Source organism: Hyperoodon ampullatus (genome assembly GCF_949752795.1).
Source record: "Hyperoodon ampullatus genome assembly, chromosome: 6".
Classification (NCBI taxonomy): Eukaryota; Metazoa; Chordata; class Mammalia; order Artiodactyla; family Ziphiidae; genus Hyperoodon; species Hyperoodon ampullatus.
The window spans coordinates 14,010,433-14,037,913 of NC_136919.1; the positions used below are offsets into that span (position 1 = coordinate 14,010,433).

Here is a 27,481-nt window from a genome sequence, read left to right on the forward strand (position 1 = left end):
ATGAAGTGTGGAGAGGTGGTTTATGAAGTACAAAGCGCTGTACTAATGTGAGGGACTGCGCCATAATTGTGGGTATGCCATGGAAACAGGTGTGTATGTGGAGTGCTGCTTGCAATAAAGATAACAAGGTTAATGCTGAATAATGATGGTAATCGTCATTTCTTGTAGGCTTACAGTGTGCGGGTACTGTGCTAAACGTTTTAAGTGCATTATCCTGTTTATTCCTCGTAAAAACCCTTGTAGGGTTATCTGTTCGTGGTTACCTTTTATAAGTGAGGAAACTGGGCTTGAGATCGGTGAAGCGATTTGCCCAGGGTCACCCAGCAACACGTGGGGTTGCAGAGCCCTTATTTTAGAAACACTATTTGTATTCTTTCAAAGCTTTTAAAAGTTCATCTTAAAACTGAAGGCGGATTTACGTAGAACGGATATTCACACGGTTTTAAATTCATAAAGGGACCCTCACCCCTATTCCTCAGCCCTCCAGCATTCTCTGGAAGCAACCAGTGTTACTAGCTCCTTGAATATTCAGAATATAAGTATGTAAGTTCATTTCGATAAGTTCAGAGCCTCTGTACTCTTAAACTGCTGGCTATACTTAATAAGAAAAGAGAGGGAAGATGAAGCCAAGGGCAACAAGTGTCTTGTTTTCTCTCTTGATTAGGCCGGGTCCTGAGGGAGGAGAGGAAAATGCATTCATCATGTTTAATCGAGAATGTTGTATCTTTAATAAGACCTGGGAGTATGGGTTTGGTTTGGTTTTGGTTTTGGAGGGTGGGGGCTGGGAAAGATGTTGCACCTGCTCCTTCCTGTGGGACCCTGGGACAGTCACTCCACCTTTGGGGCCATAAATTTCCTCATTTATTAGTTAAGGGCAGTTCTGATACCTTCCACAAGGTTGTGAAAATCAAGTGAGGTGATATCTATGAGTAGGACTTTAGTCTGTCAAAGCAGTACAAAGATGAGAGTTGCCTAAGGGAACATAGGGAGTTAATGGCAGCACCAGAGACCAAACCCAGCTCTCCCATCTCCCAGTTTAGGAATCTTTTCATCATCCACCTGTTTCAGAGGTTTGTGATTGTTACTGTTGAGGGTAGAAGGGCAAGTTTAATGTTTAGTCTTAAGTGAGGGGGAAAAAAAGGATGAGACACCATGGAGTGTGGAGAGGGTGGAGAGAAAATGCACCTAGTGGGAAATCATAGCCTCAGTAACTGCCCTTAATTATAAAATTAAATTCCCAGTAAGTTTGAGCACTTGAGTTTTTTGGTCTGTATATTTTAAGCCATCTTAAGATAAACAGTGGTAATGTCATAGGGTTGAAAGGGATGTTAGTGGAGCTTTCCTGCCAGGTATTCATAGTAATAAAACTTACAAGGGCTCTGTGCTAGGCATGTCCCTACTCTGGTCCTGATTCTCACAGCCCTCAAGGTGAGCTAGCTTCCATTTTACAGATGACAAAACGGAAGCTTAGAAGTTAGTTGAACATGTCCATGATCACAGAGGAAGTGGCTGAGTCAGTAAAAGGTTTGACTGCTCCAAAGCATTTTCATTTACCTCATTCTGCCTCTGTATCCAGCTGTCCTTGACCATTCCCAGTAACGGGAAGCTCACCACTCTGGAGGCAGCTGTTCCATTATTGGAAAGCTCTGGTGTTTTAAGATCTCCTCCTTCAGTTGAATTGAAATCCCACTTCCTGAAGTTTTCCCCATGGGACCTTTGCTGCCAGTACATGATATTCCTAGAGGCTCTCTTAGAGTTCAGTTTAGAGCTGTGACCTTAAGAAAGTTCTCTGCAGAGTCAGTTCAATTTTTTAGAGAAACAAAAGCTGATTTTTTAAAAATAGTGCATTCTTCAAAGTTAATGGGGCCTGCTTTATTTTAAAAAGATGCCTTTTTCATGACAGTGAAAGATGAAGAACTGGAAAAGAGCCTCCCGTAAAGGGTTCAGTAGCTTAAAGGGCAATTTCTAATGTAAGAGTGGGAAGAAAAATTCTTACTAGGAGTTAGGAGAGTATATACATATCAGAAATGGCTGGGTTTTTAAAGGTGCTCGTTGGAAAACTCGTCCCATAATTTCTGTGGTGCCACGGGTACGTTGATTTGGCATGCTGTATGATGTCTCTTAGTTATTTGGTAATGATATTGTTTTCACGGGTATTATAAATTTGCGTTGTGTCCATTTAAATAACAGTTCGTCTTACATAAATGTCAGCGTTTCTGTGATGGACCTGTGGCGTACTGTGTGTGTGTGGCGGTGCAGGTGAGATAGAGGAAGCCCCCCTGCTTCTTCACCGTAAAAAATGATGCTTGGGCAGATGTTTTGGTTATGTTTTTACTTGGCCAGTATTAACTAATTAGCTATTGTGACATTTTGTGAATGTCCACAGAAACTTTTTTTTTTGGTCTTGCTGTGAATGATTTTTTTAAAGTAAAACCTTTCCAGAAAATTATAGATAAAAGGTTGTTAGGGTACAGAAAAAGGAGGAGGCTTGTTATTTTGGTTTTTTGTTTGTTTGTTTGTTTTGTTTTGTTTTTTGGCTGCGCCGAGTGGCTCGTGGGATCTTAGTTCCCTGACCAGGGATCGAACCCAGGCCCTTGGCAGTGAAAGCGCAGAGTCCTAACCACTGGACCACCAGGGAAGTCCCAGGAGGCTTGTTATCTTGTGTTAAGTTGATAAAACGTTTGGTGAAATCATCGTTTTTTGGCAGCCACGTAAATCCTTAAATTAATAAATCCTACCTAGCCCAAACCCTGAGGGTTAAAGTCCATTCACTGTTCAAAAATATTAGACAACAGATGATGTGATTGGAAGAGGTTTATTTGCTTTGACTGCTTTTTGTCTGATAACATTCCCACCAAATTTGATATTGGGAAATTAATGAAAATGATTTTTACATACCTTAACATTAACAAAGGTGGACGATGAGTTCTGGATATTTGTGTAAACCTTGATCTAGGTGACATATATGGAAAGGAGTTTATTTTCCTCTTCTACCTTAATTTGGACATAAAGTTTTTTTTTTAAATAAATTTATTTATTTTATTTATTTATTTTTGGCTGCATTGGGTCTTCGTTGCTTCGCGCAGGTTTTCTCTAGTTGCGGCGAGCGGGGACTTCTCTTCATTGTGGCGTGAGGGCTTCTCATTGCGGTGGCTTCTCTTGTTGCAGAGCATGGGCTCTAGGCACACGGGCTGCAGTAGCTGTGGCGCACAGGCTTAGTTGCTCCGTGGCATGTGGGATCTTCCCGGACCAGGGCTTGAACCCTTGTCCCCTGCATTGGCAGGCAGATTCTTAACCACTGTGCCACCAGGGAAGCCCTTAATTTGGACATAAAGTTTTTAAATTAGTATGATAATCTGATGGGAAACTGAGTGATCAGATTAGAAGGAAAGTTTTTATTCTTTTTTTTAAATCATTGAAATGTTTCAACATATGAAAATAGAATAAAAAAACCTCCATGTACCCATCACCCAGCACTAATATCTACCAACATGGCCTATATTGGGAAAGATGGTATTCACGTGATTTGCTTTATTTTTTGTTCTCTTCCTGTTAGTTTAGTCCCCGTTGTTAAGAGTGTGTTGACACCCTGACATAGTATGTTTTGCTGGATACTTGTCAATTTTTTGTTGTTGTATTTAGCCCTAAAAGGGAAGGTGGTATATAATCAGGCTCGGTGCTCCCAGATTTTATCGCAAGGTTGCAGTTCTCCTGGTGGTAGCTGGCTTCAGAGAGAGACACTTGGTGTGTGTAGAAGAGTACTGATCTTGAGAGCACTGGCTTTCAGTCTGCTCTGTTGGCTATAGGCAAATCACCTTCTCTGACCTGCAGCTTCCTCATCTGCAAAGTGAAGATGATGGTCCCTTTCTTTGGGTGTTTTTTAAGCATGAGGGTTACTAATTTGTCTTATTTGTGCAGGCTTCCAGGACCCTCATGGCTCTCTGGGGGTACATGAGGTTAAGAGTTGTCACCAGCTCATATGAGGCTTATAAAAACAGACTATGTAAGGCCAGATAAGGCCTTTGGTAATTCACGTTATAACAGGCAGTGCCATAAAGGAAGTGGAAGAACCAGAATACATGAGCCGTATAACTTACTGCATCTGCTCATTTTTCTTCCCCAAACCTTTTTGCCTGAATATCTGTTGTAAAAGCCAGTAGTCAGTTCTGTGATTCTAGTAACAGGTCATGTTGTACCTAGCATGATGACCAATGTCTCAAATTACTGCTCCGGAGACTTGCTTTCTGGTTGTCACATCCTTGTGCTTATTTTTGTGATTTTAGTGCCGAAATAGAGTGTATTAAGCAAATGGTATTATGATGGTTTTGATGGGGGTTCCATTGTATAGAATACACTGTTTCATAAGGAATGAATACTCTGTAAATCTTTTACTGTGAAGATGCATGTAGCATGTGCTAGACTCCAAAAGGAGCAAATCACGCACACACCAGCATAAATTTCATTGAGTTATGTTTTGGAGGTCATGATTTGTTAAAGTATGATTTCACAAATGTATTTTCTTTTGTGTGCATGGAAATTTTTCAGATAAATACAGTGTATTAACTGTAAAGTTGTAACTAAGCATAATGTTGTAATGCCAAGTTTTTTACACTAATTTTTAATACTTCATTTGTTAGCAGTCTTGCTTGAATGGTCATTTTGAGCAGAACTAATACAATATTTTGATGTGCCACAGGTAAATTTTTCCATAACCTTATGGAGAGAAAGGACTTTGAGACATGGCTTGATAACATTTCTGTTACATTTCTTTCTCTGACGGACTTGCAGAAAAATGAAACTCTGGATCACCTGATTAGTCTGAGTGGGGCAGTCCAGCTCAGGCATCTCTCCAATAACCTGGAGACTCTCCTCAAGCGGGACTTCCTCAAACTCCTTCCCCTGGAGCTCAGTTTTTATTTGTTAAAATGGCTCGATCCTCAGACTTTACTCACATGCTGCCTCGTCTCTAAACAGTGGAATAAGGTGATAAGTGCCTGTACAGAGGTGTGGCAGACTGCCTGTAAAAATTTGGGCTGGCAGATAGATGATTCTGTTCAGGACGCTTTGCACTGGAAGAAGGTTTATTTGAAGGCTATTTTGAGAATGAAGCAACTGGAGGGCCATGAAGCCTTTGAGACCTCATCATTAATTGGACACAGTGCCAGAGTGTATGCACTTTACTACAAAGATGGACTCCTCTGTACAGGTAAGAGAGCCTGGAACTTTTTTTTGCATTTCATAGAGTGTAATCTTACAAATAGAACAAAATACTCCTCAGGCTTGAGAATGGCAATTGTTAATTATAAAAGATACCTATAATGGCATTATCCCTCCATCCCTGACTGGTTTTTCTCCTCTTTATCCTTTTTCACTCTGAGAAGACAATTATTTTTATAAAATTTTATGAGAAGAAAGCTCCAGACATTTTTTTAAGTGTGATGTGTGTCAGAAGGCTCTGCATGTTTCTGTGCTTTTCTTCCATGTACAGTCCTCCATGTTGGTTTTTTTTTTTTTTTCTATCAGTTATGATTTTAGGGGAAAAAACAGTAGAAAAGTTGTTGTGTAGTCCTAGCAAATAGGTCATTTTGGAAGAATTATGTAACCTCTCTGTGTTTGTTCCCTTGTCTGTAAAATATGGAAAAGGAGATATTTCTCTCTTGCTCTAAGATCCTGTGGTGAGAAGAATTAGAAGAGTTTGGGCATGGGAATGAAGACAGTTGGGTATTTTAAAACTAAGCAAGTAGTTAGGTAACTTTTTATAACAAATGTAATCATTAAAATTAGAAATATGTGTATCTTCCAATTATAATGGTCATGTGTTTCTACATGTGATTATAATTAGTGCCTATGTTTTAGGCAATACATTTTGATAGGTTTTGTAAATAATTCTCAAGCAAAGTTTAGAATGCTCTAGGCAGTTCTTAATCAATGATAACAATGCCTATTCATTTCCATCGTATATAATATATATAGTATAGGGATACTCCATGTTCTGGATGATTAGAAATCATCCAGGATGATTTCTAATAAATACTTGAGTATTACCTAAATTATATAGTTGTCATTTTTAATAGTATATACTGTTCCTTTGTGTAAGTATATCATAATTATTTAGCCATTTCCATATTATGCATATTCAGGTTGTTTCTATTTTTATGAATATTTTTGTTTGCATTATTTTTTCCCCTTGAATTACTTATTTGGGGCAGAAACCTCAGAGTAGAATCACCAGATCCAGACGTATGAATGATTTTCTAGCTCCTCTTAAGTGTCCTTTCCAGATATATTGGATTGATGCTATGCCCACAGCAAAGTCTAAAGTAACCTGCTTCTCCCTCAGAGTCCTACCAGACCCAGTTTTAATATTTTTAATAATTAAGAGAAGTATGATTTCTCAATATTGTTTTAAAATGGCATTTCTTCATTCATTGAGGATGTACATTTTCTCACGTGGTGACATTCTCTGAAATGCTAGACACTTTGTCAGTTTTATAAAATAAACATTAAATTTAAGGCATTTCATGGTTTTGTTTGTTTGCCGTCCTGAAATTACTCCGTGCTTACATTATTTTCCCTGTCCTATAAAAAGCCTGATTACTGGAACAACATCATCTGTTCTTTTATACTTTGATGTACTTTCCCAGCTGTGGTGATGGCTTTTCAATATCCTTTTCGTGTCATGCTCACCGGTAGGTAATTTTTTTTTAAAGATTAAGGTGCCATATTGCCTTTGAGCTTGGCATTTATTCACACTTGGGTCAATACTGGCAGTTGACTCATTTTCAGAACCAATTGCAGCTTTTTTTTTTTTTAATTTCTTGTTAAACTTCGCATTTAAAATGCCGTAAAACCTGTTACTTGGCACAGAAGTAAATGGAATACATTCACTGAATTCCTTAACTACCTGGACAGTTAATATCTGCAGATAACTGTGGACCCAACCCTGCATTTTAAGATTATTCTCCAGGTGCGTCTATATGCTATGTTATTTTTAGTATGATTAAATTCACCAGGTTTGCATATGGAAAATTATGCTTTGTTAATTGAAAATGATCCAAAGCATTAGTTTAAAGCAGCATTCCTGGGACTGTTACTAGTGAGAAATATTTGTTAATAGCTGGCTTACAGTCGAATGGGAAAAACGAGAGCTATAAAAGAGGTACGATCAAATGATATATTTAACTAGGCTTACTGTGATGAACATTTCACAGTATATACGGATATCAAATCATTACATTACACACCTGGAATTAATATAATGTTATATGTCAATTATATCTTAATTAAAAGAGAGACCAACCAAAAAAGTGATACTGTTGAATTGTATGAGGGAATAAAATTATACAGTTGTTCAGAAGAAGGAATAATTTCTTCCATTTGGGAAAGTAGAGCAGTGTTTATGTTGGGTCTTGAAGAATGTATAGATTTTTGGAGAGTTGAGATACACAGCGCTTTCCAATAGGAATATCGGCATTCGAAAGGGCCAAGCATGAAGCATGGAGGATGAAAATAAAGAAAACCCATATTGGCTGAAATCTTAGAATATAATTAGGGAGAGACTCCTAGAGTACAATCTGAAGAAATAGGCTTGGGCTGTGTTTTCACAAGCCTGGAATGCCAGGAACATGTATTTGGACAGTTTTCTATAAACTATGAAAGATTTTTGAGTAGAAAAAGGGCCGAGTTCAGAGCTTTCCATTTCAGATAAACTAGAGTTTCTTGTTTCTGTCAGACCCAGGTCCTCTATGATGACATATTTTACAGTATTCTCCCATCATGAAGTAAAAATCATGGAAGTAACTTGTCTATAAGTACACATTTTAAAAATCAATATAATACTGAAACTTTTTTTTTTTTTTTTTTTTTTTTTTTTTTTTGCGGTACGCGGGCCTCTCACCGCTGTGGCCTCTCCCGTTTCGGAGCACAGGCTCCCGACGCGCAGGCTCAGCAGCCATGGCTCACGGGCCCAGCCGCTCCGCGGCACGTGGGATCCTCCCGGACCGGGGCACGAACCCGTGTCCCCTGCATCGGCAGGCGGACTCCCAACCACTGCGCCACCAGGGAAGCCCAATACTGAAACTTTGATCCAGAGGAGAAATAAGAGGACTGTGATTTAAAGTAATACATATTGAACACATGCTCAAGCATGGCTTAGAAGGTGGTAAAGTAATCAGATGTTTACACCTATGTGTACTGTTATTGTGAACATGACAACTGTGAATGCAAAATGTTGTGTTTGTGTCACAGACACCATCTGTGACGCCATCTTTTCAAATGGTGAAAGACTCTTAGCAGAGTTCCCAGGAAAGTACGCCGTTCCTCAGTTTATCTGGTAGTTACACTCATAGAAAATTAGGTATACAGTTAAACTGCTAATACTCTTTGTAAAACAGATTTTAGGTTCAGTCAGATAACTAAGATTTTCACTTACAAATATCTGGCAGAACCTTATGGAATGTCATACAGAATACAGATTCTTTTTGTGCTCTGCAAACATTGCAGGATGTCCAGCATTCCCGGACTCTGCCCAGTAGATGCCAGTAATGTCCTCTCATTGTGACAGTGAAGCCACCCTAGAAATTTCTGAAGTGTTCCCCCTAGGAGATGATACTAATTCTATTGATACCCTTTGACATAGGCACATCTTGCGCTTGCAATTTAAATTACTAGTCTTGCAGTTTAGATGAGCTTAAATAGGTCTAGATATAGGATAGTAAGGGTAGAGATTTTTAAAAGTAGCAGTTGCAGAGAAGAGCAGCTATTGAAATAGAATTGACAGGATTTGGCAGTGAATCGGATATGTGGTAAGGAATAGGGAAATTTCAAAAATGGCTGAAGGCTTCTAGCTGCGTGTGTAACTGGGAAGATAGTAGTAGTAATAGTAAAAGAATAGAAAATGAAGGGATAAATTCAAGAGGATAGATGGAATTCAATTTGGGATGAACTGAATCCAGTTGGATGTCTAAGTGGAGATTCCCACAGTATCTGGAAATGCTGGGTGAGAGCTTTGGAGAGTGCTCAGGGCTAGAGAGAATGATTTAGGAGTTAGTCACATCACAGCTGTGGCTGTAAGTGAAATTTTAAAAGGAGATGGAGAGAGCAGAAGATAGAGCATAGTGGGGATCCTTTGAGTGTGTACTCACAGAAAGGGGAGAGGTAAGGAAGCAAGGGTAATGAAGAGAGTTTCAAGAAGGAGAATGAAAGTTGCCTGACTTGAAGAGGCCCTGGTAAATGTTTATTCAGTTGGTTAACAGAGTCAAATAACTCAGAGGGGTGGTTTGAGAGCTGAGATCTGATTCTACCAGTTAAATATTTAAACTTAACTTGATAAGATAGCTTACTCTGTTTGGGTTACGGCTCATTTTTCTGCTTACCTTTGTTACATTACCCATCTCTGTAATTTTTATATCAAAGATTGTTTTCACCCTGTTTTCCGAGTTGAGAGGGCTTTTTCCCCCTTTTATATAATGAAAAACAGTCTACATTTAGTCCCCTTTCACTTTCCTCTACACTGTATCATTTACAACCTCTTTACCCAACCTGATTGTTTTCTGATGTTTATTAGGGTGTAAAACTGAATGGCCTCATGTTTTCCCATATAAACTAGTTTAAATAATTAATTTAGATAATCTCCTTCCCTTTTTTTATCAGATTGTGGTAAAGTGTATATGATTTATCATTTTAAGTGCATTGTTGTGCAGACATCACCACCATCTATCTCCAGAACTTTTAGCATCTTCCCAAACTGAAACTGTACTCATTAATCACTGACACCTTATTCCCTCCTCCGCAGCCCCTGGCAACCACCATTCTACTTTCTGTCTCTGAATTTGACTACTCTAGGTACCTCACGGGTAGAATCTTACAGTGCTTGTTCTTTTGTGACTGACTGAATTTCACTTAGCATAATGTCTCCATGGTTCCTCCATGTTGTCACGTATGTCAGAATTTCCTTCCTTCTTAAGGCTGAATAATAATCCTTTGTATGTATAGGCCACGTTTTCTTTATCCTCCCTCCTAGTTTATAACTGGCCTTCCTGCTTCCAGTTTTGCTCCCCTTCAAACCATTTTCTTTGATGCAGCCATAGTGATCTTTCAGAAATGCAGATAAGGTCATAGTTAAACATCCTCCCGACGAGTTCTCCAGCCTGACCTTGCCACTATTTCCCAGTCATACCGAACTGTTATCCGTGTCCAAGTTTTAGGCAATGCATTTTGACAAGCATTGTAACTAATTCCTAGGTAGTTTTTAGAATGGATTCAAGTAGTTCTTTATGAATCGACCCCAATGCCTATTCACATATATTTGTGTAATATATAGGGATATTCAGTAGGTGCTTTAATAGTTATATTCCAGCGATTGGTAAACCACGAACTGCAGGGGCTGGATCCAGCAGAGCGGAGTAATTACCACAGAGACTCTAGGGCTCAAAAAGCCTAGTATATTTACTGTCTAGTCTTTTACAGAAATTTTGGCTGAGCTCTGGCATATACTGCTTTTTTCAGTTGGAGAGAGGGTGCTGATTACTTTATTCATCCTTTAGATTTCAGCTAGTTAATACCTGAAAGTTTGGGGGTTTTTTTAAGCCATGAAATTCCTTCCAGCAATCCTACAGCACAGCCCGGCTTAACAGCAGAGCAGAGGATATAGCTATGGAGCCAGTTGCTCCATCTCCTGAGGCATGTTCGTGGAACACCTCGATGTTGAGGAGCATGACTGTAAACTCAGCGGAGCTTCACCTGGCGCGCTTTCTCCTTTTATCGCCCACCTTGTATTTGCTATGGGCTTTTGTACTGCCCACCACTTACTGTACTGAATTATTATTGTTTGTTTAGCCTTTTTGTCTTCCTAGGAAGACTAAGCACCATAAGAGCAAGAGCCCTGCCTGACACACAAGTTCTCTAAATATGGGTTGAATGAATGAATGAATGAGACCCTGGCTGAACACTGGCAATAAATCAGAACCAAGCTCAGATAGGATCTGAAATGATTTCTTTTCCTGCTTTGCTTCCTAGAAATATAGTCACAAAATGCTGACTGGACCAAAAAGCTGAGAGGACCTTAAAGATTATCTAGACCTGTGCTGTCCAGTGTGGTAGCCACTCAACACGTATGGCTTTTGAGCGCTTGAGATATGGCTAGTTCAAACTGAGATGTGAAATAGGAAGTACTCACTGGATTTTGAAGACTTAGAATGTAAACTACTTCATTAATTTCTATATTGATTACATGTTAGATGATAATATTTTTGGCATACTGAGTTAAAAATATTAAATTATTTTCCCTGTTTTGTACTTTTTAAAATAAATTTATTTATTTTTGGCTGCGTTGGGTCTTCATTGCTGCGCGTGGGCTTTCTCTAGTTGTGGCGAGCAGGGGCTACTCTTCATTGCGGTGTGTGGGCTTCTCATTCGGTGTCTTCTCTTGTTGCGGAGCACAGGCTCTAGGTAGGCAGGCTTCAGTAGTTGTGGCACGTGGGCTCAGTAGTTGTGGCTTGCGGGCTCATAGAGCGCAGGCTCGGTAGTTGTGATGCACAAGCTTAGCTACTCTGCGGCATGTGGGGTCTTCCTGGACCAGAGCTCGAACCCATGTCCCCTGCATTGGCAGGCAGATTCTTAACCACTGCACCACCAGGGAAGTCCCCCCTTTTTTTTTCTTTTTAAAGTAGATATTAGAAAATTTTAAATTGTGTATGTGTCTTGCCTTATATTTCTATTGGACGGTATTGTTCTAGATCATTGGTTCTCAATGCATTGCTAATACATTAGAATCACCTGGCAAGCTTTTACAGTAATTAGATCCTACCTCAGATGTTCTAAGTTAGAATCTCTGAAGATAGGGCCCTGCACGTGTGTTTTGATAAAGCTCCGCAGATGATTCTGATGCCTCATATGCCCATTGAGAACCACCAGCCAACTCTCGCCTTTCATTTTGTAGAGAGGAAACTGAATCCTTAAATAGTAAAATAACAACAAATATAGTCTTCATTTCAGTATGCTCTCATAGGGTTTGCCACAGTTGAAATTCATATGCTGCCTCTTTCATAACTGATAGCTATTTTTCCATTGTCTGAAACAGCGGCTCTTGATCAACCCTTAAAGGTGGCATTGTGGCTAACTTTATTTAGTCATTTAAGCTTTTAGAAAACTGATCAGTTGGTGCTTTTCCAAGATACCATGTCCTTATTACAGGGACTACATTTTTTTTTTTTTTTTTTTTTTGTGGTACGCGGGCCTCTCACTGCCGTGGCCTCTCCCGCTGCGGAGCACAGGCTCCGGACGCGCAGGCCCAGCAGCCATGGCTCACGGGCCCAGCCGCTCCGCGGCACACGGGATCCCCCCAGACCGGGGCACGAACCCGCATCCCCTGCATCGGCAGGCGGACTCTCAACCACTGCGCCACCAGGGAGGCCCGGGACTACATTTTTGTAGCTTCAGAATGGTTTTTTCTTTGTCAGTTCTTTTTTTTTTTTTTTGGCTGCTCTGTGCAGCATGCGGTATCTTAGTTCCCTGATGGGGGATCGAACCTGTTCCTCCTGCAGTGGAAGTGCAGAGTCCTAACCACTGGACCGCCAGGGAATTCCCTCTTTGTCAGTTCTTATTCTTACTTTTATACAGGTAAATTGTGAGACATGAGTTCATCGTTAGGATTTTAAATGTGATTAAGACAAAGTCCTGAACTGTCACCATAATCAGTATAATATTTTCATCAGAGGCAGAAGTAAAACTACCCTCTTTCCTGCAGAATCTTAAGAGGCTTTACAAGCTCTTTGTTGAGTTGTTGTGAACATCTGAGAATAATTTATGTCTAGTTTTCTTTGACGTTCCTTCACATATTTCAAGATGGCTCAAGAAATCAGCAGTTAGCCTTTGCAGAAGTTAACCAGTGATTGGAGGCTTATCTATGATTTGCCTTAGAGTAGAACATGTTCCAGCAGACAACTTTACTATTCACCATTCTTTATTTGTTCAGAATTGTTGGGTAATGGACAGGCATGCAAGTGTACACATCCAGTCATAGGTGGCACCCACCATTTTAAGCTTAAATCAGAGAGCTCATGATAGCCAAAGATTTGGGAAAATTTACAAGTGGAAGCACCAAGGGGTGCTTTAGTCTAATACCACACTATAGCCTGGAAAGTTAAGGGAAAAGGACCAGGGCTGTTAACAGTATTCTTTTTTTTTTTTTTTTTTTTTTTTTTTTTTTTTTTTTTTTTTTTGCGGTACGCGGGCCTCCCACTGCTGTGGCCTCTCCCGTTGCGGAGCACAGGCTCCGGACGCGCAGGCTCAGCGGCCATGGCTCACGGGCCCAGCCGCTCCGCGGCATATGGGATCCTCCCAGACCGGGACACGAACCCGTATCCCCTGCATCGGCAGGCGGACTCTCAACCACTGCGCCACCAGGGAGGCCCTGTTAACAGTATTCTGGTGACCCAGAGCAAGTTGTGTTACTGTCTCCATGCTTTGGTTTTCCCAGCTATTAAGTGAGAGTGCTAGAGGAGGTGACTGTTAAGGTTCTCCTTTAAGAATACCATGGTTTGGGGAATTGATTTTCCTTCTTTAGTGTTTGTTTTCTTACTAACCTCCCTGTTTTTCTCTTGAAGGGTCAGATGACTTGTCTGCAAAACTATGGGATGTGAGCACAGGGCAGTGTGTTTATGGCATCCAGACCCACACTTGTGCAGCGGTGAAGTTTGATGAGCAGAAGCTTGTGACAGGCTCCTTTGACAACACTGTGGCCTGCTGGGAATGGAGTTCCGGAGCCAGGACCCAGCACTTCCGGGGGCACACGGGGGCGGGTGGGTTGCCTTTCTTCAAGGGTTTCAACAGCTACTCTACCCTCATTCCTTAAAGCCAGGAGCCAAGAATGTGATCCCTTTTTTGTTTTTGTTTTTTAATTTAACCTGTCTTTCCCCCAATTTCTTTCTCAGTCACTACAGTTAATCCCTTTATTCAAGTTATTCTTTTTTGGAATTTTCCCCCTAATTTTGCTTTTCCTTGGCCCATTTTTTAACTCTTATGTCCTTTATACCCTTATGCTAGGAGAGGCAGTTCTTCTTTTCCCCTATTTCATTTATATCCTATTGAACAGTCAGCCCCCTCTGTTTTGATCGGATTCCATACCTCCAAATTGAGTAAGTGCTACACTTGTAAATTCAGTCTACTTTATTTGTAGAATTAGGACTGGAAATCATTTGGAGTGACTATACAGATTACATCAATTGGAGCTTGGTTGACAATAATTTTACAGCAGCCTTAGCTTGTAAAAAACTGGTCATTTGAACATAGCCTTCAGATCTGAGCTTCTCCCTCTGCTTCACTGTATTTTGGAGCTCTGTGCAGAAATCATGTTGATGTAGTTCCCAGCCTCTTGTGCAGCTGCTCCCTTCTTCCTTTCTGCCCTTTACCCACTGCATTAGCCCCTGAGAATCATAGTCTATGCTCTTGAGACACTTATGAGCAGCCTTCCTGGACTCCCTAAACGGGTTGAGTTTCTCTGCTGTAGGTTTCCCAATATGTGTGTAACACTTATCATATCAATACAAGTAAGTATGATAACCTTGTTTCCCCACCAACCTGTAAGCTCCAGAAGGACAGGGATCCTGCCTGTCTTATTCACACTTAGGTCCTGAATTCCTTGCACCATACCTAGTACTCAGTAATTCTTTAATGTAAACCTAGCTGTTCTATGGCAAAAAGCCAAGTCCCCCCCATTTTGTGCGTCATCCTGTACATTTTTCTTCAGTCTTCTCTGCTACCACTTGTTTGTTGTAGAAGTTAATATTTTGAAGATATATGATTTAACATGGAACTTATATATCAAACTGAGTGTAATATTCCACAGTGTCCAGGGTTGTACATTGACTTCCAGGTGATTTTATACCTGGTCAGCTTTGAGAGCCCTGTTATAAAAAATTTCCTCTTTGCTGTTCCCTGGACATTGCTGTGGCTTTACCTAACTCCGTGCCTTTGCTGTTCCCTCTACCTGCAGTATTCTCTTTCTTTTCTTGATAAATTCTACTCATCCTTCAGGGCCCATCTCCAATATCGCCTCTTCCCTGAAGTCCTCCCTGATACCCCTGGGCAGAGTTAGTCATTCTCCTTGGTGTTTCCCTAGCAAGAGGTAAACATTTATTTTTTATTTTTTGGACTTCCTCTTCCACCCCTCACTTAGTCTGAGTTCCTTAAAGAAAAGAGCAGTGTCTTCATCTTTGGGTCCCCAGTGTTCCTTTAGAGCTTGGCAGGCATTTAAAAACAAATATTTGAGTACTTGCTATACTCAGGCACTGTTTTAGGTGCTGGGGATAGAGCTCTAAAGAAAATCAGACAGTTGGAGAGAATGGCTCAGTCTGACCTTTAAGATCTTTGTTTTGTTTTTCTCATTACACTGGCTTTTCTTCAGTATGGGTATTGTTTTGCAGCTTATACTCTTGACATTTTATCTTACTGCAGTAAATAGTACAAATCTGAGTAGGTCCACCTATGTTCTGTTTTTCCTGCATAGGCTAGATAAGTTACGTGTAGTATCAGGCAGGCAGTCCTGAGAAGAAATGCCATTATCTCCTACACTGATTTACCTCTCACTCTGAACCTAGTACAAGTATAAGAGATTGTACTATTCCAGGAACTTTTCATCCTTAGAATTATAAGCTATGATAATAACAAGAATTTTGAAATAGATATATTTTTTAGCATAAAATTGCTAGTTGAGAAAGCATCATTCCTACAGTAGTTCTGGTTGAGAAATTATACAGTTAGGCAGCTAGGGAGAATAAATGTAATTGAACTCTACTATGAAAGACCCACAGGCAAAGGCGTATTTTAACTTTGTGTGTGTTGTATATACTAGTGTTTAGCGTCGACTACAATGATGAACTGGACATCTTGGTGAGTGGCTCTGCAGACTTCACTGTGAAAGTATGGGCTTTATCTGCTGGGACGTGCCTGAACACACTCACCGGGCACACAGAATGGGTCACCAAGGTAGGAAGACTTACAGAAGAAATGTTGACATCAGTCTTGCTGAGGGTGGGGGAGCTGGGGGTGGGATGGAGGATGGTAGATGCTGCCTCGTAAGTGGTAGATGAGTCAAAAGATGGGATAGATACAACCACAAAGCATGATGGTGTATAACAGTGACCAGCATGTAAAAGACACTCAGTAAATAGTTTAATGAATGAGTGACTTATGGACATGGAAAGATGCCCACAATATATTAGGTGAGTAGAGGGAGCAAATAAGACAGGTTACGTACAAAAACTATGTAGAGTGTGATGACAGTTTCTAAATGTGTTTTTGCACTAAAATGTTGAAGATGATTATTTCTTGTGGAATTGAGTACTTTTTTCCCTTGAGGATAAGCATATTTTTAAATCAGAAAAGTAATTTTCATTTTAAAAAAGAAAATGCTTGCAAGAAGTGGAAGAAAAATGTACAGGCTCTTTAAAAGAACATTGTGCTGGTTTCTAGCCACTTTTATTCAACATATAATTGGAAGTCCTAGACAGAGCAGAAAAGGAAAAAAAGGGATCCATGTTGGAAAGGAAGAGGTAAAACTGTCAGTACTTGCAGATGCACGATATTTTGATGACTCCACCAGAAAACTGTTAGAACTTGTAAACTACATGTAAAGTTGCAAGATGTAAAATCTATACACAAAAATCTGTTGCCTTTCTGTACACTAATAATGAACTATCAGAAAGAGAAATAAAGAAAACAGTCCCATTTACAATTGCATCAAAAAGAATAAAATACCTAGGAATAAGTGTAACCAGTACATAACAGAAAGACCTGTATATTGAAAACTGCCAGGCCTTAATGAAGGGAATTGAAGTAGACACAAATAAATAGAAAGGTAGTTCGTGCTCATGGATTGGAACAATCGGTATTGTTAAAATGTCCATACTACCCAAAGCAATCTGCAGATTCAGTGCAATCCCTATCAGAATTCCAGTGGCATTTTTCAAGGAAATAAGACAAATAATCCTAAAATTTGTATGGAACCACAAAAAAACTCAAAAAGCCAAAGCAATCTTGAAAAAGCACAAAGCTGAAGGCATCATGCTTTTAAACTATATGACAAAGATATAGTAGTTAAAACTATGGTATTGGCGGAACAGACACATAGATCAATGGAACAGAATTGATAGCCCAGAAATAAGCCCATGTATATATGGTCAATTCATTTAAGACAAAGGAGCCAAGAATATACAATGGGGAAAGGGCAGTGTCTTCAATAAATGGTGTTGGGAAAACTGAACAGCCACATACAAAAGAATGAAACTCAACCACTGTCTTACACCATACATAAAAATTAACTCAAAATCGAGTAAAAATTTGAACTTCTTAACACCTGAAATCATAAAACTTAAGACTAGAAGAAGACATAGTAAGCGTCTTGACATAGGTTTTGGCAATGATTTTTTGAATCTGACACCAGAAGCAACAAAAGCAAAAATAAATAAGTGGGACTACACCATACTAAAAAGCTTCTGCACAGCAAAAGAAACTTAACAAAATTAAGAGGTAACCTACTGAATGGGAGAAAATATTTTCAAATTATATATCAGATCGGGGCTAATATCCAAAATAGATAAATAACTCATACAACTCAATAGCAAAAAACCAAACAATCTGATTAAAAAATGGGCAGAAGATCTGAACATTTTTCCAAAGAAGACATATAGATGATATATGAAAACAACAACTAACAAGTAAATGAAAAGATGTTCAACATAATTAATCACCAGGGAAATGCAGATCAAAACCACAATGAGGGACTTCCGTGGTGGTCCAGTGGTTAAGACTCTGCGCTCCCAATGCAGGGGGTCCAGGTTCGATCCCTGGTCAGGGAACTAGATCCTGCATGCTGCAACTATAAAAAAGATTCTGCATGCTGCAATAAAGATCCCACACGTGGCAATGAAGATCCCACATGCCACAACTAAGACCCAGCACAGCCAACTAACTAAATAAATATTAGGGGGGAAAAAACCCACAATGAGTTATCATGTCATGCTAGTTAGAATGACTGTTATCAAAAAGACAAGAAATAACAGGTGTTCGTGATATTGTGGAGAAAAGGGAACCTTTGTTCACTTTTAGGGGAATGTAAATTGGTGCAGCCACTATGGAAAACAGTTTGGAAGTTCCTCAAAGGATGAAAAATAGAACTTCCACATGATCCAGCAATTCCACTTCTGGGTATTTATCCAAAGAAATTGAAAACACTAACTCAGAAAGATACATGCACCCCCATGTTCATTGCAGCATTATTTATAATAGCCAAGATATGGAAACAACCAGAGTGTCCATAGATGGATGAAGGGGTATATGTATTGAAATATTATTTAGCCGTAAAAAAAGAATGAAATCTTGCCATATGTGGCAAATGGATGGACCTCAAGGGCATTATGCTAAGTGAAGTAAGACAAAAAAGAGGCAAATACCATACGATCTCTCTTATATGTGGACTCTACAGGGGGAAAAAAAAGCCAAGCTCATAGATACAGAGAACAGACTGGTGGTTGCCAGAGGCAGGGGGTGGGATGTGGGGAGTGGGAGAAATGGGTGGACAGTGTTTTTTGGTTTTTTAGTTTAAATGAATTGCAAAGAAAGGGAAGGAGGAAGGAGGAGAAAATAATGCCCGCAAGAAGTGAAACAAAAATGTACAGGATCTTGGGCTTCCCTGGTGGCACAGTGGTTGAGAATCCGCCTGCCGATGCAGGGGACACGGGTTCGTGCCCCGGTCTGGCAAGATCCCACATGCCGCAGAGCGGCTAGGCCCGTGAGCCATGGCCGCTGAGCCTGTGCGTCCAGAGCCTGTGCTCCACAACGGGAGAGGCCACAACAGTGAGAGGCCTGCGTACCGCAAAAAAAAAAAAAAAAAAAAAAAAATGTACAGGATCTTGAGAAGAATGTTGTGATGTCTTCTAGTTTTCAAAAAAACGATTGCTGTGAGGATCAAAAGCCATGTAAAAACTGGAAATGCCATGCAGAAACACTTTTCTTGAGCTTATCATGCTATTCTGTGAGGGGCTAAGGATGCAGGAGTGAGCAGAACAGACCCAGGCTTGATGCGAATGTTAGTCTAGTAGGAGGAATAGTTATTAGTAATTTCACAAGTTCACAAATTGTGTTAAGTGCTATGGAGGAAAAGTGCAGGGTCTAATTCATTTTGATTCAGTGAAATCTTTTAAAGAAGGGGCCAAATGTGAAGAATAAATGGGAGGTCACTGTGTAAATAGAGTGTTTCAGAGGGTACCGTATGTGCACAGGCCCTGGGGTGGGAAAGAGCCTAGAACATTTGATAAGCTGATTGCCCTGGAAGGCCAGTGGAGCTGTGTGGGAGAGGGGACACCACGTACGCTTTACTAGAGCTCATTAAGGATTCTGGATTATTGTAAGTATAGTAGAAAGCAATTGATGAGTTCTGAGCACGAGTCTGGTGTGATTCATGTTTTAAGAAGATAACTGCTGGGCTTCCCTCGTGGCGCAGTGGTTGAGAATCTGCCTGCCAATGCAGGGGACACAGGTTCGAGCCCTGGTCTGGGAAGATCCCACGTGCCACAGAGCAACTAGGCCCGTGAGCCACAACTACTGAGCCTGCGCGTCTGGAGCCTGTGCTCCGCAAGGGGCCGCGATAGTGAGAGGCCCGCGCACCACGATGAAGAGTGGCCCCCGCTTGCCGCAACTAGAGAAAGCCCTCGCACAGAAATGAAGACCCAACACAGCCAAAAATAAATAAATTAATTGATTAATTAAAAAGCAAGTTTATTAAGATAACTGCTGAGTGAAAAATGGGTTACAGTGGGGCACAAGTGGATGCAGGGTGGCCAGTTAGGTTTTTGCAGCAGTCTAAGCAAAAGAGACCCACGGCTTGGACTTGGGTGGCAATAAAGAAAGAGAAGGGCATACACGAAGGATGTGTCTTTAAGGTAAAGCCAACTGAACTTACTCATGGGGAACAAAGAAGAAGAAAGAATCCGATGACTAGTGGGTTTTAGACTGGGTGGGTGATTGTGTGAGAAGACCAGTAATACCACCGAACTGTACACTTAAAAATGGTTAAGATTCTACATTTTATGTTATGTGTATTTTACCACAATAAAAACATTGGGAAAAAATTCTGCACTGGGTGCATTCAATTTTAAATAGAAAAGTTATATAATTTGGTGTTATGTTAAAAACAGTGAACTTGGGGCCAGGACACTGACTGAGATGTCTTAGATAAGTTACTCTTCCCTTCGGGGCCTGAGTTTCATCATCTGCTAAATGTTCCTGTGAGTACTAAATGAGATGATGAGACAGAACCCAGCAAGGTGCCTGGCAGTCAGTAGCAGGTCTGTCAGTTTCATTTGTATCTGCAACCCAGGCTTCTGAATGAGTGAGCCTGGCCTCCCCTCTCACTTTATGCTGATTTATTCCTAAAATAACCAGAAACTAGTGTTTACAGATTATCCCACATGCTAATGGAATGTTAGCTTCTCTTACATTATTATTTTCATTATTTTATTTCATTTTCACTACAATTATTTGAGATAATAGGTGCCCCATCCCCTATTTTAAAGATGAGGAAACTGAGAAACGAAGAGGTTAGATGGTCCTGCCCAAGGTTGCAGAGTCAATATATGACTGGTCCCAGTCAACATTCTGGTCCCAAGTCGAGTGCTTTTCCCTTTATGATGCACATGCTTATGAAAACAGGTTCTTTGTATCTACTATGTGAATGGACTTTTTTCTTTCCTATCCCTCACATTTTTTATGAAGTCACGTTTTATAATTTTTAAAGTCCTAATGTTTGCTTCCAGACTAAAGCTAAGAGTAAATGCTGCCAACATTAGACACTTTTAGGTCTTGCTAATAATCTAAAGAATCTGGTAATAGTAAAACTCCTAGCAAAGGTTAACTTGTGTTACAGTTAACATAGAGTTATAGATTACTCATATACCATATCATTTTGAGCTCTTTTTCATATTTTAATTAAAAGGGATAGGAACAGTACTAAAAGGATCTTTCTGTAACATGGATATTTATTATTTCTAGGTGGTCTTGCAAAAGTGCAAAGTCAAGTCTCTCTTGCACAGCCCTGGAGACTACATCCTCTTAAGTGCAGACAAATATGAGATCAAGGTGAGGTTTTTTTTCCTCCATTGCTTTGCCTTATGAAAGAGTGTGGCACAGGGGGAATATTTCAAGGGAGGAAGGAATGTCTTTAAGCCCTCTTAAACCCACTGGAAAGAGAATTGTTCATTTTCCTGTGTTCTAGGCAGTTTCTGACTCTGATTTATAAATGAAGGGGGAAAAAAATCCACAGAAATTTATCTTTGATGCGTTCTTACCTTTTCTTAAGACATATATCTCCTTTTCTCCTCAGTTCTTAGATCCAAAGTATGAAAACATAAACATCTACTTGTATAATAATAACAGCAGTTTGCAAACAAGTTGACAGAACACTCTTACATGTATGTTTATTGCATCTTTTAAACTGTTCCATATGTAGGCACTGACCATCGTCACTGCAGGAACTGAGGTTCAAAGAGGTTAAATGTTTTACCCAGGATTACACCACACATATGCGCCAAATCCGAATCTGAACCCATGCTTCAGCTGTAAAACCCGTGGTCTCTCCAGTTTACTTCACTTTGTATTGGACGTCAGCAAACACAAGCCACATTGTTTAAGGACAAGCTTTTCTATGGTGATGTGATCTCTCACCTTTCCTAATTTTCTCTTATCTGTAGATTTGGCCAATTGGGAGAGAAATTAACTGTAAGTGCTTAAAGACATTGTCTGTCTCTGAGGATAGAAGTATCTGCCTGCAGCCAAGACTTCATTTTGATGGCAAATACATTGTCTGTAGTTCGGCACTGGGTCTCTACCAGTGGGACTTTGCCAGTTATGATATTCTCAGGTAATATTCCCTTGGGCCTTTACCTTTAACAGTCTGTTGCAGTTTAATAATAAAGGCAAGACTAAATATTTCCATAAACCAGTTAGTAACTTGCTTTGGGGAAATGTTTACTCCATCAGTTGTGTGCTGAAAATCTCACACATAAAAATGTTTTAAAGGCAGTAATTAAATTAGAAAGAGTTATATGTTAGAATGTAGAGGGTCTAGATTCTAAGTCGTCTTCTTACTCTGAGTTACTTCCACTTTAAGAATTTCTGAATTCCCCTTCCAGCTTCTCTGGAAAATGAAGAGTTTGGATGAAAAGATCTTTCAGATCTCCTCTAGTTCTAAGTTGTTTTTTTTTTTTTTTTTTTTTTGTGGTACGTGGGCCTCTCACTGTTGTGGCCTCTCCCGTTGTGGAGCATAGGCTCTGGACGCGCAGGCTCAGCGGCCACGGCTCACGGGCCCAGCCGCTCCGCGGCATGTGGGATCTTCCCGGACCGGGGCACGAACCTGTGTCCCCTGCATCGGCAGGCAGACTCTGAACCACTGCGCCACCAGGGAAGCCCTAGTTCTAATATTTTACATTCTACTTCCTGGTCAGTTGAAATTCTGTGTTGAGGGATTGAGTGGCTTTCCGCTGACTAGCAGAAAGACAGAGAAACTTGGAGAAAGTTATAACCTGCAGGGTTTCTCTCCAAAGAAAGAAATAGAGGTCTATAGACAAATAATTTTGTGATTCACTGTATATCATAGACCCCTCTTGGAGACTGGCGATATCTGTTAGCATATTGGAGGCTGATGGAAGCCAGTGACATATGGTGATTAAGAGAACCTACTTTGGTGATAAATAAACCTTGGTTTAAGACCTAGTTCTCTTTCTTATGAGCTGTGTGATTTTATGTAACTTTCTTAACCTTTCTGTGTCTGAATTGTCTCACCTGTAAAGTAAAGGTTAAACGAAATGCCTGTAATGAGGACCTAGCAGAGGACCTGACAGGTTTTTATTACTAATAGGTGTGAGAAGTCCTACATAAAGAAACCTGTTTTAATTTGTTTAACCTACTGTACCTCACATGTATTGTGCACAGAGCCCTTGTTTTGAGGAGCACGTGTTAACAGCTCACAGAATTAGTGTTCCATAGCATGCTTCAGGAAGTGCTGGCCTGGGGACAGAAACTGAACATTTTCTTCATTGTTTTTAATGCATGACTGTTTGAGGTCAACTTGTATGGGATCTGATCCTACCAGCCAGCAGGACTTTAGTGGGCCCAGTCTCTCTGGTCGTAAAGTTACAACCTCATTTATGTCTTCCTGGAGTTAGACCTACGTTTCTAACCAGTTAGATTTGCAAGCTGTCAGAATAATTTCTAGAAATGATTGATAATTACATTTTGACAAAAAAAGACTGGAACAGATGCCAGAAAACATTAGTCCAACCTCTTCATTTTATAGATGGGGAAACTGAAGCTGAGAGAGGATAAGGGCCTTGCCCAGTATCCCACAGCTCACCCTAGTCCAGCATCCATCCATCCATCCATCCATCCGTGGTTGGATCATCGGGCAGGCATATGCTTAAGGAACCAGCAAGCCAGAGAGAAGGAACTTTTGAAAGAACTTGAGTCTTTGCAAAGTAAGAAATTGAAGTACATTTGGCCATGGGTTCTGCACCCACAGATTCAACCAACTGAGGATCGAAAATATTAAAAAAAAAATGTCCAGAAAGTTCCAAAAAGCAAAACTTGAATTTGCCGCACACCAGCAACTATTTACATAGCATTTGCATTGTATTAGATGTAAGTAATCTAGAGATGGTTTGAAGTATACGGGAGGACGTGTGTAGGTTATATGCAGATACTGTACCATTTTATACAAAGGACTTGAGCGTCCATGCATTTTGTTATCCAAGGGGGTCCTGGAACCAGTTCCCCACAGATATGACCTTAGTCACCGTGGGAAGATCAGATCTTTGATAGTTTAATATTGTTTTTGTTTTGAATTAAACTTTGGGAGAGAGGGGTGAAGAGGCGAGGTAGAATAGAGGTGTTATAATCTGATGAATGCTTAGAGCTTGAGAGTCTCTAAAGGTTTAATTTGATCCTATATTCTCGTGTGTGCTTCTTACTCAGAATGGCATATAGAGTCCAGAGTCCCAGATGAAAGTTCTGTTAATTTTTGATGTTTCGATATACTAGCTGTAACCAATAAACAGGCAAGATTGTTTGCTGCTAGCAGGTACTAAGTTCAGATTTTTTTTTTGAGGAGGGGCTATTTTATCTCTTGCTTTTCCCCCTCAAACATGAACATAACAGCCTCTTTTTGAAATCTTGTACAAATCCTGTGACCTCAGTTGCCAGGACCAGGTTGCATTCTGTAAGCTTTGATGCTAATTGAAAAGAAAGCACACGTAGTAGCATGTTGCTCCATAAAGCTAAGTTATGGTGCAATCCCTTGAGCTAGGTTATCTCAGTACAGCAGGTGGGGTTTTGTAGGTTTAAGGGCCCAGAGTGCACAGCAGGGATGTCTGTTTACAGTTCTAAAATAATCAAAGTAGAAGGTGCTGTGAGCCTGTCAGGACCTGTGTTCTGTCCTGCAGCACATTTGTGCTGGGGTCTTTGGAGTCAGCTCAACTTCCTCAGGCTTAAGTCCTGTCCCCTAGCCACTCTGTTTTCCAAGTTTCTGGTCATTTTCTGCTTGTGTTGATGATGTGGGACTTACTAGGCTTTCCTGCTGCTTTCCCCAGTTTCCTTTGGCTCTCTCCTGTAGGAATTTGTATTTTCCCATGCTGACTGCACCACTTCTCTAGTCATTAGCAGACACTTATTTATTTAACCCGTGTGTTAGGCACTGTGATGCACACTGGGAACCAGCAGAGATACTTTTACCAAACTTGTGGAAATGACTGACCAGGGAAGGCTGACATTCAACAGCTGACTACATGCAGGTGTTTTCATGGTTGGGGTAAGAGCAACATGGCTCGGGGTACTTTGGAGACCCTGCCTAGTTTGAGGAGTAAAGGAAAGCTTCTTTGAGGAGGAGATTGGGGCCGAGCTCTAAAGGATGAGTAGACGCATTTCACTAAGCGCCAGGGGCGAGGGTGCAGCGAGGAGCATTGTAGACGCAAGGGCAGAGTCTGCTGAAAGGCCCTGGGACGCCGGAGCCCGGTGCCTTTGAGTGACTGAAAGAAGGCCAGAGTGGCAGACGTGCGTGCAGGAGAGAGCCACTGAAGGGTTTAAAAGTTTAAAATACGATAGGATTAGATTTTAGTGTGAGGTTAACTGATTGGAAGGGGCCAAGGGCAGACGTGGGGGCACCCATTGCAAACTCTTGGTAGTGGTGCAGGCAAAGGTGATGTCCTGGGTCAGAGTTGGGGCAGTTCAGGTAGTAGTGAATAAATTAAGGGAAAGTTTAGGAGGTAAAATCAGTAGATCTGGGTGATTGGATTTGTGGGTTGAGATTTGCATGGTTGCCATGTTTCCTAGCCTGAGCAGCTGGGTGAATGAGCAAGCAAGGAAATGAAGAAGAGAAACAGGTTAAGAAGGTTGTTTTGGACTGGTTGAGTGTGAGGAACAGGTCTTATTCTTCACTGCTAAATCCCCTCCCTTCCTGATACCAGACTAAAATCTGCTCCTTTGTAACGGTCTTTCCCTTTGACCTTCGTTCTCTCTGCTAGAGCGCCTAATGCCTGGCCTCTCACGCATCCTTCACTGTTGAAAGGTGATGATCGTGTATAGCTTCCCTGTCCCTGCCACTTTGCTTTCTCCCTGCCTCAAGCTCATATTCTTCAGCTGTTCCTTGCTTGTCCTGGTTACCAGGCCCTGTCCCTTCTGATTGACCTCTTGGACATACACTAGTTGGTAGTGTCCTTGTTAAGATGTAGGATAAACTGGAGTCTCACCTAGGCTCAAATATATTGTCACAGCAGAATTTGTATATCCCTTGTCTTATAGCTCTTTTCCTAGTGCCTCCAAAGAGGATATCAACTTTTCGCCTTACTAAATGTGCAGATAAGAGAGACGAAGGGTTTCGTTTTGTTTTGTTTTTTTTCATTTGTGTTCCTGTCTGGCAAGGTCCCTCCCACTCTCTGCCTTTGTCGTTGATGTTTTAGGAACTGCCAACCTGAAAAGGTTAAGGCTGTTCTCCCAACTCTCACAGTTTTCTCTAACTTACTATCAATCTATTAGTAAATGTTTCTGAATTATTTGGAGGAACTTTATATTTTCAGCCTCTGCTGTTCTTAGAGAGGAACCTGTGTTTGCTACGTGCCGAATAGAGAAGCACTGAGTCTGAGTCACTTGGTTTTTAGTCTTTGTTCTGGGCTTGGGGAGGTTCTCCTAGGCCAGTACCATCGGCCCTCCATATCCGTGTGCTCTGCATCCATGGATGTTGAGGGCTGCTGTACTACGCCATTTTATGTAAGGGACTGGAGCATCCTCAGATTTGGGTATCTGAGGGCGTCCAGGAACCAATCCCTTTGGATAACAAGGGATGACTGTATAGTAGTTTTTACCTAGTGGTAAGAGTTGAGTGTTACCCTCTCGTTCTGACTGGTAACTAACTAGTTGTGAATCCTTAGCCAAATTATTTACCCTAGCTGTACTTCAGTTTTCACATCTTAGAAGTGAGAGTATTAAACGAGATAATCTGTAAGATCCTTTCCAGCTTAGATGGGCATTTTGTGCTTTTATAAATATTCTTCTCCTTATATGCCTATGTTATATTACCTTATCATTATGAAGGGCTCTTCTCCCCAGCCTTTTTTCTAAAGGAGGGTGAGCTTTTTGTCCTCGTATTTTCCTTTTTATAAAAATGTTTCATTCTAAATTTGCTGCTTGAATTTTGCATTGGTTTTAAATGTCTCCAGAAAAGATTACAGTAGCATAAACAGAAGCACAGTTGCCTTCTGGTTCATGTTTATTAACTCTCATCCTTGTAGGGTCATCAAGACTCCTGAGATAGCAAACTTGGCCTTGCTTGGCTTTGGAGATATCTTTGCCCTGCTGTTTGACAACCACTACCTGTATATCATGGACTTGCGGACAGAGAGCCTGATTAGCCGCTGGCCTCTCCCAGAGTATAGGAAATCCAAGAGAGGCTCCAGCTTCCTGGCAGGCGAAGCGTCCTGGCTGAATGGACTGGACGGGCACAATGACACGGGCTTGGTCTTTGCCACCAGCATGCCTGACCACAGTATTCACCTGGTGTTGTGGAAGGAGCATGGCTGATGCCGCGAGCTGCGCCGCTGACTGACGTCAGGCGCCGGGGCTGCGGGTTTTGAGTGCAACCTCTGTGGCAGCCGACTGCATGAACCAAAGTTCTCACCTAATGGTATCATCACGCAGTGCACAATCATTTATCTCTGTTTGCCAGGGGGCCAGGGCTCGGGGTGGGGGAGGGCTCATTTTGTTGACATACGCCGCAGCATGCTGATGGGGTGCACCACTGACTTCATTCGTACTTAGTTATGTGGGTCAGTATAAGAGGCTGCATTTGGGGTTCATCTTCCTTGAATATTGGTTTTAAGTAAAGATATTTAAATGGCTCATTAATCTGCTAATTGTTTGCCTATAAAAACACATTCAGTCTATT

General features: G+C 40.9%; 1 protein-coding gene across 1 annotated transcript; it reads left to right on the forward strand.

Annotated features, from left to right (window-relative positions):
- FBXW2 (F-box and WD repeat domain containing 2) lies at nucleotides 1–27,481 on the forward strand (the record flags this gene model as incomplete). The annotated part of the gene is given in 8 exon segments (XM_079706422.1): nucleotides 1–45; nucleotides 47–89; nucleotides 4,697–5,206; nucleotides 13,605–13,799; nucleotides 15,851–15,984; nucleotides 21,046–21,132; nucleotides 21,744–21,913; nucleotides 26,829–27,481. Coding segments are annotated over 8 exon segments (1,473 nt in total). The 3' UTR covers nucleotides 27,118–27,481.